Source organism: Semicossyphus pulcher, unplaced genomic scaffold (assembly GCF_022749685.1).
Source record: "Semicossyphus pulcher isolate SPU_LCO1_2020_fin unplaced genomic scaffold, fSemPul1.0.p SCAF_8, whole genome shotgun sequence".
NCBI lineage: Eukaryota > Metazoa > Chordata > Actinopteri > Labriformes > Labridae > Semicossyphus > Semicossyphus pulcher.
This window is the reverse complement of record NW_027211759.1, coordinates 7,153,036-7,165,097: the sequence shown is the minus strand read 5'-3', so window position 1 is coordinate 7,165,097 and position 12,062 is coordinate 7,153,036. Positions and strand designations below refer to the sequence as shown.

Sequence of the window (12,062 nt, the reverse complement as noted above, 5' to 3'; positions counted from 1 at the left end):
CTGCTGGAACACAATACGCTACATACTTTGAAGGATAATAAAAATGAAGAGTTGGAGCAGGGCTTTACCACAGCGCTTGTTTATCCTCCCTGAATACTTTCTTTGCCATTTTGTCTCCCAAACTTCTTCCATTACATGCCCACCGGAGATACTTAAAACTCTGTGGACCTAGTGAACCTAAAGAACAAGCAGCGTCCCTCTGAGGGAACGACTTTTCCTTTCCTTCCTGGTCCACAGTTTACCTCCCGTACGTGGGCTTTTAGAGCGCTGAGGACTCTCTGCGTACGAGCGGCAGCTTGCGGTGACATCGGAAGTTAAGAGGTGCTTCAGGTCCCAAAAGAGGCGCCCAGAGCTTTTCACAAAGTCCTGTTTGTGTTGAAGCTATTTTCAGACCTGTTGTGCTGCTGCGTAGGCGGCTTTCACACCAGGAGCAACGCGACTATCAGCTGCATGGTTAAATCATATTTTAATGAGCTTCAACACAAATATGAAGCTGATACAAGCCTATGCGGTGAATCTGTCGTACATGGCTTGGCTGTCCACAACTTTTTGTTCCTTACTTTTGAGGCGAAATCATTTTGTAAATCCCTTTTTGTTTATTTAGCAAATTGATTTGATTTCCAAAAGGCCTGTACATTGTTAATCCCTGCTTGCACAATAAAATCGTTTCTTGTCTGATTGTTTACTTTCAGGCAGATTAGTTTGCTCTGAGGCAGCTGTTTGTTCCTGCGAGCGAGGGTTCATGCGGTTCAGCCAGCCTCAGGTTTCAGCAGCATTACTGTAGTGAAAATGTAGAAGTAAAACCGTCTCAGACGACGATATCTGTGCATTGTGGACTGTCTCGTTGTGGTTTATTGTTCCCTTGTTTTTTGCGGAATTTGATTTTAATCCGACCTCTTTTTTTTACTGTTAAATCTGGTCCAACAAAAGTTTGTTTGTGCCTATACCTTCTTAACCTAAAGAGTCTGTTCAGTAGAATTTAACTGCTTGATTTAAGGCGATTAGACAAACACAGCCTTTGCTAATGTATGATTTTGGGCGGAGTTTGTGCAGACCACACATACACGCTCTTCAGCATGCATCGTGTGGACAGCTCAAACATCCACATGCTGTTCTGATTTACCCCGGGATTGACTGATGGTGGCACTTCCCAGTCCCCCTCTCGCAAACTCCAACGATTAGCCGGACGTGCCTGTTGAGTCGCTGACAAAACAATGTCCGAAGTGTGCGGGAGACTCCTGTCAACAGCACCGCGGGGATGTTATGACTGAGGAGGGCTCTGCCAGGGCTCCTCTCTGACATCCAGCCTGAGAGCCCTGTGACTCTCCAGAGGTTCAGAGAGGCAGCGATTGAGCCGGGCCACATGTTGGCCACATGCTCGTGTTTTAAGCTCGAGTTTATTTGGATGTCTGTTAGTTGGTGCAGAGGCTGCAGCTATTTGTCCCCAGGGACGTATAAAACTTTTTTTTAAAGAGAAGAAGAAGAAAGAAGGAAAACCAAAACACGAGCTTAATGAAATCAAACAAAGAGTCCCAATAAAATGGCATTTTGGAAACATCACTGCTGAAACATGGTGGGAAATCTTGTGTTATTTAACGTGAGTTTCATGCGTTTATTGGTTGCAGCTGACAAATGTTGGAAATTGTGTTTTCCAGGAATTGAAAGATATAATACAAAGATAAAATTAGATATAGTTAAGATATAATACGTAATGTTTCAACATACTTCTTGTATATTTGTTGAGGAGTCATGTACTTACATTATCCTAAAGGTAATGGTGTGTGTCATTTGGTTCCATATCTTCCGGGGAAACACGGGAAAGATCCGATCAGAGAGTGAGAAGGGAAGTTGGCCAGCTGTTAAAGTTAGCTAACGTAGTTGTGGCTAGTGATGTGCAAGTCATGAGTCAATCAGCGAGACCAACGTACAAGCCCTGTGAGAAAAACAACCACTTTGGTGCTCACTCCCACAGTCCAGCGTCCGGAGCTGAAGGTCTGACTAGAGTAACACGAATCACTCACTTTCTCAGTCGCTCACTCAGTACCCGCTCTCCCAACACAGCACACAGTCATGGGAAAACTAGCGTCACAAACCTCGTGAAATGCCTCTCTTTATTATCAGAAATTGATCAGCTAGGTCCAAAAATAATCAGAAGATCTTTGAAGAGCTGCACGATTAATTTAATCTCCATTAATGTTAGCGGAGTGCTAAACTGGGTGTTAGCCCGATCGGGCAGCAGAAGTCTCTAGTGCACATGCTCTATGGTGCGCTTGGGCCGGTGGGGGATTCGAGCTTATGGGTAACTGACTCGAGTGACTCCTGCCTCTCTTTAGTGAGCGACTCAAACAAACTCGAGTTAGTAAAAAGAGTTGAACTAGGGCTGAGCGATACGGCCCAAAAATAAAATCTCTGATTCTTTTCACACCAAACCTGATTTATGATTTTATTCGATTTAAAAAAAAAAATTTTTTAGTAAAGACAAACTAAAAAAGATGAAGGAATCATGAATATTTATAATAAATTATTTAAATAATAATCATTATTATTATTTGATTATTTTCAAATACATTTAGTTTTTATTTTACCAATACAAATGACAGCAAAGATGACATTCCCAAAAGGGATTAATTTTTTAAATAAATAAAAAAGGAGACTCTTGAAAACAATGTATCATACTCCTGAAGGAAGGTAATTACTTGCAGGCTTGCTTACTTGGCTTATTTGCCAATAAGGAACACCAGCCTGTCTTCTACGTTTGGTTTGAGACGTGCCCTGTGGCATGTTACACCCTGCAGTGTGCGCCCAAGTTAAGTGACAATCGATTTTCAATTTTTAAAATCTTCTTAAACCATAAATTTGAATGAATCGATAACATCGATTTATCGCCCAACTCTAAGTCGAACCTCCCGTCTCTAGTTGTGAACAATAAAAAAAGCAACTATTAATGTGAATAAATCTTTAATACATTACCTCGTCTGCCAACATGTCAACAAGTTGAATAGATTTGAACTGTCATGGTGACGATTAAGCAATGAAGACAAAAACTCCCATGATTCCACGGTACTTCATGACATCATCACACCAGCTCTCTTGATCTTGTTTGATTCAGAGGCCCCCTAGCCTCTGAAATTTCACACCATGTGTTAAATAGGAGTATACTTTTTACATTGAAGAGAATGGATGTGTGTACAGACCAGAGAGGCAGTAACTGTTTAATTAATGACGCATGACTTTATTTTGAGACCCTTTTACACAAACAGCTCTAAAAGGTTGAGGTTTTTTGTGAGTCATTCATGGCTGGAGGGGAAGTCCAGGTCAAGTGCGCACACAGTCTCTGAGGGAGGTCTTAATTTGCATGAATAACCAACGAGTGAATCAGTCCGTGCTTCACTTTGATATGTAGAATAGTGAGTATTTTAGACAGCATGGACTGCTCTCACTGTAACCGTGCTACGCTAATGTGAAGCACCTCTCGGGGAGACCTGATTGGCACGAGTGTGGACTGATGACTGAATGGGAACGAAACTCGCTGGGACTTCCTGTTTCCTGTGGAGGTGGAACTGGAAGAGGAAGCTGTAGGAGCTGACGGACGGCTGACAGACTGGATCCTCTGAGCTGTGGAGCTGAGTGATTCGACGTGACCAGAAACATTCCTGTGCAAACGGCTAATCGGTCCTGAGAGAGACGCTTACTGTGAGAACGAACCCGACTGAAGCTGCAGTTTGTCAATGACATTAATGCTAAAAACAGTTTCTTGGAACAAATATTTGAGGCTGAGAGCAATCCAGTCCAAACTGTTGTGTTCATTCATCATAATCTGACGTGGACCAATACATTCTGATAAAGTCCTGCCCGTATCAGTAAACATACAGTGCTTTGTTTTTCTTCAGTGACCTTAAAGAGCAGGCTTTCTAATTAATAGAATTAATTCAGCTTTTCTTTGGCTCTTTTTGACCATTTTATCTAAAATGTATACGTTTCCCCACGATTTATGGTTATACTTAGGAGTGATCCGAAAAAATAACTGCATTATTGAACATCCAATCACGGATCCCATCGAGACCATACAGCCTCTGGGGACACCGGTGAACGTGCCGGGCGGTAAGCAGTAATCGACTTCCCGTCAAGACTTCCTTTTCCGCGTGCTGCATTGTTACAGAAAGAGAAACCGTTTCCTTTGACTTACTTGTTATTAATTAGCGTTGTATTCTTTTGTAACACGCTCAAATTCCTTCTTCTTCTCTTGAGGACAGACCCGACAAAGCTTGAATTTTTACTCCTTACAAATCTGCATCATGATGTTGAAATTTCGGCAAAGGTAAGACCCGTTAATAACGAGAAATAAAATGGTTTCTCTTTCTGTAACAATGCAGCACGCGGGAAAAGGAAGGCTTGACGGGAAGTCGATTATCGCTTACCCCCCAGCACGTTCACCGCTGTCCCCAGAGGCTTTATGGTCTCAGACTATAGCCGATGGGATCCCAGATTGGGGGTTGGTCATCAAACCTTTTACTGTAGTCTGAATTACTCATTATCAATACATCTTACAGTGGTCATTCCTAAATTAGACTGAAGCTGATTTGTCAGGGAAATATGTCGGGGAAATTTGTCCAACATTTGTCACGTGTGATAAGCAGCCCCCAGAGCAGTGAGACACCATCCCCACCTGACCTCTTGACAAAGGCTAGCTACCACGTGGCTTTAGCTAGCTAGCTGAAAGTAGGCACAAATCAACACTATTACCTTCGACTTTTAATAAGTGTTTGCTTGTAAAATGACTCATCACCTTGAAACGTTCAATACAAAAACATCTACATAACATCCCATTAAAATCACAATGTTTTGTGTGTGCTAGAAATGCTCATCGCATCAGGCCCAATGTTTGAACATGATTAAACAGTGCCCTAACGTTTGGCTGTAACAAGCACTGTGACAACCAACGCGTAAGACAACCAACCCCCAATCTGCCTTCTGATAAAAAAGTGCTTAAACACATCTTTTGACCACTTTAAAGTGTCTTTGTTGTTTGTAGCACGTAGTGGAAGTGTAGCTAATTGGCAGGAGACGCATCAGACCAGATTAAGTTAGATAAAAGCTGTGATTGGTGCATTTGGGCGAATCTAGTCTGTTTGCTTTTACAAATATACAAAAGAGCGAGCAGCATCTGTCAGAGCTGAAGATTTGCTAATCTGGAATCAGCCAGGAAAAGAGACTGGTTAATTGAGAACAGAATCGCTGACCCCAAAGCAGCGCCTACACACTTGTGTGTGTTACAGTATTAGAGCTGTGATCATAGACGCAGCAGAAAGCCTGTTACCCAGCCACTAATGCATGGAAATGTACCGGCTAAAGACCAATCAGCAGGCTGCAGAATAGGCTTTGCTCTTACTGAGGGATTATCAGGCAGTGTGAAATGAAGTCTGATTATGCTACCCCCCCGCCGACCCTCTCCCACACACACACACACACACACGCGCGCGCTCAGCCCTCCTCCTGTCCTCCCTCCTCTGTTCATGTCAAATCCTTCACAAAGGAGGCAGTTAACAAAACTGGATCCATAATGGTTTTAACCAGAACATTAACACCCTCACTTTTTGTACATGAAGACGTCAGACAGTCACACAAAGACGTGCTGCTACAAGTATTCACACACACACACACACACACACACACACACATGTGGTCTCAGCAGCAGCTGTTTGGTCCAATCCCATAATCCCTGTCGATGGAGGAGATGTGTGCGGCGACATCTGCTTCTCCCAGTGTGGCCCTGTCATCAATGGTGTGTCTGGGGGCCAAGTGTAAATGCTGCGTCGACTCGCATGCAAGGACGCATAGTTGATACTGTGTGTGTGAGGACAGGGAGGAGTGTTAATCTTAGGCAGATATGTTAGTTAAAAGCAGGACATTAGCAATATTAGAGATTATCTGTACATACAGTCAAGAAACCTCTTGCACTGTTGATAAAATCACCAAACGGGAATATGTCTTTGAACTAAACACCTGAAGAAGGTCATGACATTGATAGTAAAAGTTGTGCAACATTTCCAGCAATAGTTACAAAACAGCAAGAGGTATAACAGTGATAAGGACGTTGGTTTAAATGGTATTTCACTGCAAACGCTCCACCTGAAGACTAAAGTGTCTAAAGGTGTGTAGTTTATCCTCTTGTTGTCCAGCTCTGTGTTGTTAAATATTATTGGATGATATTTTGTACATTGTGGACAGTATTAAACGCATGCTTGCTGCTATGTTTAAAGGACCAGTGCCGTGCAAATTGTTATTTTCTTCCTGCAATTATCTGCACGAAATCTTCTCTGTTGGTGTTTTAGGGTCGAGCTCTAAGACACGGTATTGTTATGGTATCTTTATGCTATAAAAAGGGGAAAGTGGAACCTTTATAATTAAAGGTTCATTTATCAGAGTACCAAATATTGTCAGCACTCCAGTGCCATCTTGGCTTCGGATGGGAAACATTTGAACTAAAATCCTGCATTATAAATGGCTTGTAGTGAGCACAGGCAGTATACAAAGCAGTCTTTTGCATTATGGGAAATGTAGGATTCTGTGTTTGAATCCTGGCCCGTACAGGAAACTTAAAGTCTTGATATCTCTTCTGTTGCGGGGGGTTATTTTTTGCACCAATGAAAGGACAGCCGAAAAGATACCGGGACTATTGGGAGAGGAGAGGAGGGTATGGCATGCAGCAAAAGGCCGAGGCCGGGAGTTAAACCTGCAACCGCTGCAAGCCTGCAAGACTGAAGCCTCTGTACATGGGGCGCCTGCTCTACCCACTGAGCTAATCCAGCGCCCCCTGAATCGTTCTATTTTAAATCTCTCTTGTGAGACCAACAGCTTTATGGAAGTGCAATATTAAATTACTGGAGAGCCCATTCAAATGTGTATTGGGGGACATATTTGGACTGGACCAATGCTGCATGTTACCATCTTTATATAATATAAACCACACCTTAAACAACTCTCCTTGACCTTAATGTTTTCTTTCCCCTTCAGGTCAAAGAGGAGATGCTGCTGGAGGCGCTGACCACGAGGAAGACGGTGACAGTCGGAGAAAGGCTCATCGTGCCCTACAAACTCGCTGAGGTGACGTTTTCAGTGCCCACAACACCCACATCAAAACATGACACACGCACAAAACTGTATCTGAACTGTACTGACACCAAACTTTCAATTAGTCCCAGGAATGCCTGAACATTGAGGGACATTTTTGACACATTTTCACAGTGTGCTCCTTTGTCGCTGAAGGTCAAGATGGCCGCTGTGATGGTTGCATTAGGGGCCTAGTTTTAATAACACAGTCGGTCTGAAGGGAGCATATTGGAGTCAGCTGTAGGGGAGATTCTGTGTTTGTGTTTGCATGCTTCTGAGCTTGTCTGGGGAGTTTGTTGTGGCACTTGCCCAGCCCCCCTCCCATTCTGTCTAAGGCTCTTTTGATAGGGGTCTCTTCCTCTGCAACTTCCTGTTTCCTGTCGAGTCAAGAAGCAGTCGCTTTAACCCTGTCCTCCGCGCTCAGCCTGCCCAATTTACCTCCAGGTGCCTCAGCTGACCTACATAGCCTGTGATGTCTATGATTGAGCTTGTGGATATTAATATTCATTGGTTTTTATCTCTCGCTCCTCTGGGTTAAATTTGGTCCGGCTCTCTGCTCGTGTCTGCAGGGCCTTTACTCCGAGGAAGCGAATGCTACACATACGTGGTCTGTTACCCTGCTCGACTCCCCCCCCCGTCTAATCTACGGGTTAGTTTAGCCCAACAATGGTTGCTCCCGCTCTCACACACCCCCCATCCCTGCAGTCATGTGGTCTGGTCTCAGGAATGTGCAACCTCCACTGGAATATACAGCACAGAGGCCAAAAGCTAGAGTCTGTCTCTGTTTGCCTCTGTCTCTCTCCTTCTCCATCAGACACACATGTTTCTAACACATTTATTTTTCTAGACAAGCTGTTTAGCACGAGCTCAGACTATATGATCAGTACGTTTATCCTGGACAGAGGTTATAGGCTGCGATGATGAACCTTGTTCTGCAGCTTCCGGTGCCATTCATCAGCGGACAGGAATAAGAAGCAGTTAGTTAAAGAAGGACGAGGAGAGAATGAAGCCGAGACAGTTCGATCTCTGAAAGTCCCCAGACGACAGAAAAGGGAAACAATAGAAAAAACAATAATAGCATAATGGGAAATCCCCATGTGAGCTCTAAGAGAGGAAAAGGGACTTTTATTACCTGCTGTCTCTACATTGCTGTATCTCTCTCCAACATTAAAACTGGAATAACAGACTTTTAGGTCCATGTGGAGGCGGCAGAAACATGTTATTAATGGATCGCTCAAAGCATCTAATCTTTCATTGTCTTTCTAAAAATAAAACTTCTTCCCCATCTTCTTCTTTATCTGTCCATGGTAAGCTAGCATGGTGGGTTTAAAGAGCTCTTGTGGGTGTTAAACCAAAAGAATACGCTTCAAGATGCTGTGAAGCTCTGCTAGAACAAGAGGGGGATAACTATATGTGCCTCATATGCACCACGAGGGACTCATAGCATATATACATATAGTCTTGTTATCATGGCTACTTAAAAAGCGGTTTAAAACAGTCGTGGCTGAGTATGTCCTCTCTGAACGTGTACCTGTATGACTCAAGAACTCAAGTGTCGCCGGCTTGGGCTGATGTTTGAAGGCAGGAGCTATTTGCATATTCACTGAGCTGTGCAAGTCAAATGTAAAGAGTTACATTTTGGCTATTTTAAGGCATAAATAAACTTCAACTTTTGGAACACCGGCGCGCTCCTCAATGTCACTTCTCCTTCACGGACCAATCAAAATCAAGAAGGGACGGGACTTCCAATATGAACTTTGTCAACAACAGTGGCGGAGGAGAAGCTAATCCTCCGAAACCTGCTGAGGCTGCACTTTGTGACGTCACAAAAAACTGTGTTAAACCTGGTGTTCACAGCAGCCTGCAGACTGAGCTGAGAAGCCTGGAGATTACTCCAACACACTTTTACCTACACCCGCTAACACCCGGCTTTTTTGCTTCGTGGGAAAGGTTACAATCGGCATTCAGACCCGGGTCAAATGACTCGGTAGACCTGGGTAATTATCGCCTTGGCTCCGATCGGCATTGATGGGAACACAAAACCCGTGTCGACACGCTAATCTCCGCCCCCTTTCCGGCGCGATGCTATGCTCCGTCGGTAACTTCTGCGACTCCCTGTCATCTCAGCTACAAATTCCGCCCGTCTCCGTACGAGCAGTGCTCAAACATCGTTCCAAATTTGTTGGCGCCAAGTTTGACAAACAGACTGAATAAGTAATAGCTACAATAAAGACCTAACCACCGTAACATTTTCACTGTTTACTAATCTTGTCTCCAGCGCGTTTGTGACCTCAGATGGTGACGCAGCAGAAAAGACAGACAGGAGTATACTTCACTGGCAATGGGACAAGAGACAATAGGCATTTATTAGCGGGTCGTCCCCGGTCTGAAAAACCTGTGCCAACGCGCAACTTTGGGTGCGAAAGGGGTATAACACTCAAATAGTCCTCACAAAGATAGACGGACCAGAGAACTCACACACTCACAGTGAAAGTGAAGCCCTGCCCTGATCCGACTGAGGGCCGTGGGAGCGAGTCGAGGCCACCTGTGGAATCCATAACACGCCTGTTTTTATACAAAGGAAACGTGGAAAAAAAAGAACCTGGCAAATGTTGCTGCTTCTTCTCAGAAATGATTTCTTACTACTTGGATGAGAGTGTGTTCGGCAGCTGTCCCGTCCACCCGCAGATGAGATGGGAAGATCTTGGCGAGGAGTCTGACCTGCTGAACCTCGTGAACTGAAGAGAGGAGTTTGGCTTCTCTCGAACTTCAACCGCTTAGATTCTTAAATCCGCTGGACGGGTCTCTGGTTGAGTCAGGTGGAATGCACTTTTGAATTCTTGCTTTTGCTTCCAGAGAAATAATGAGTGTCAGAGTAGTTCCCTTTTCAAGCAGGGAAACTTGGCGAGCTGCAAGGAGGTCAGAATGTGGAGTGAAGTTTGTTGATGTGTTTTAGTTTCAGTCAAGGACACTAAAGTGCCTTCGTGGCTCTGCTGAATGGGTCAGGAAAGTGCAGAATTTTACCTCTGAATTTAGCCTTAATCTTTTTGGCCTTTTATGCCTTTATTCAGAGAGATAGGACAGTGGATAGTGTCTGAAACAAGGGAAGAGAGAGTGGGCAGTGGCCTCTGTTTATGGGACCCAAGTTTTAACTGCTGAGCTAAACTGGCGCCCCCAATCTTATTTGTTTTCACATTTACCCTCATGTTGTCTTTTTTATTGTGTTTTTCACGAGCTCACATAGGGGTGACAATAGGATTTGCAAAAGGCCTTCAAAATAAAAGAGCAGTATTTATAATAAAACAGCAGCCCGGCTGCCTTGTCGGTGACGGCCTTGACTGGAGGCTCATTTCTTCTTTCATATTTTAAGCGTACATACAGCTCCGGAACAAATTAAGAGAGACCACTCCAAATGTTCCTTAAATCAGCATCTCTCTCTGCATGTCGTGGCCAGCCCAATCCAGATGTGAACCCCAATGAAAACCTCCTGAATGTGATCAAGAGGAAGATGGATGATCACAAGCCATCCAGCAAAGCCGAGCTACTACATCACCCAACAGACTGGTGGACAGCATGCCAAGATGCATGAAAGCTTTGATTAAAAACCGGGTTATTCCACCAAATCTGTGAACTCTTCCTGAGTTAAAACATTAGTATTCTGTCTTTTAAACATGAACTTGTTTTCTTTGCTTTACTCGAGCTCTGAAAAACATCTTTTTAAATCTTTTGGTTTTCTTAACCAGTCGTCATTTTCTGCAAATAAAAGACCTGAACGAGAATATTTGATTTGGAAGTAGAGAGAAATGTTGTTTACAATAAAACAAAAGTTAATTTTACATAAACAGAAACTTATAAATAGAAGAACCAGAGAAAAACTGTTTTTTTTGCAGTGGTCTCTTTGTTTTCAGAGCTTTAGAAGTCCCCCATCCAACGTTATTCTGTGGGAAACGTTTGGGTAGATCTAAACTGTAATTTGACTTGTTTCAGGAGGCAAACAACTGTGAGTCATTGTAGTTATGGCAACTCGGAAGAGGAAGAATAAAAATCTAGGCTCATGTTATCAGCCCTCCTCTGTACAGGAGTTCTTTCTGTCTTTTTATCATTAGCTGATTATTTGGAAAACAAGCCTTAAAACACACATTTAAATCTGAAAAATGTATGAAAAAGAGCATGTTGTAGGTATTGTACATTTATTTAGGAAGCACACTGGCGCACAGGAAAGAAGAAAATTGTACATTTATTTATTTCAGCTCTACTATGTGTTCATTGCTGATTCTTAAATGCATGTTAATACACAAACTAAGGCGGTTAAAAAGGATACGAGCAAAGCATCAGCGTCTTTTGTGCGCTGTTAGCATGCTTAGATTAGCGTCTTATCATCCTTTTTTGTGCACTTTGAGCATGCTTAGATTAGCGTCTTATCCTCCTCTTTGTGCGCTGTTAGCATGCTTACATTAGCGTCTTATCCTCCTCTTTGTGCGCTGTTAGCATGCTTACATTAGCGTCTTATCCTCCTCTTTGTGCGCTGTTAGCATGCTTACATTAGCGTCTTATCCTCCTCTTTGTGCGCTGTTAGCATGCTTACATTAGCATCTTATCATCCTCTTTGTGCGCTGTTAGCATGCTTACATTAGCGTCTTATGCTCCTCTTTGTGCGCTGTTAGCATGCTTACATTAGCATCTTATCCTCCTCTGTGTGCGCTGTTAGCATGCTTACATTAGCGTTCAGACGAGAGTATTAAATTTATCTGCCTTCAGTTTTGTTTTGCGCTAAAAGGGTGAATCTGAGATCCTGTTTCACTGAGAAATCAACAATAAAGACGACAACAATATATAAACTCCACATCTTTACAAAACAAACTTCCACCAGAGTTTAGCCTCGCTTTAAAAACAGCTCTGCAGCCACCCGCTGGGCGCAAATAACCCCGACCTCTGCGGTTCCCCTTGGGTTC

At 43.4% G+C, this 12,062-nt stretch overlaps 1 protein-coding gene across 1 annotated transcript in view; it reads left to right on the top strand.

The window, feature by feature from the left end:
* The window catches only part of LOC138612460 (unconventional myosin-IXAa-like), a 128,085-nt gene that overhangs the window by 59,266 nt on the left and 56,757 nt on the right, over window positions 1-12,062 (top strand). Inside the window, exon 8 of the mRNA XM_069685716.1 lies at window positions 7,015-7,104. Within this exon, the coding sequence (XP_069541817.1) occupies window positions 7,015-7,104 (90 nt within the window). The remainder of the gene's footprint in view (window positions 1-7,014; window positions 7,105-12,062) is intronic.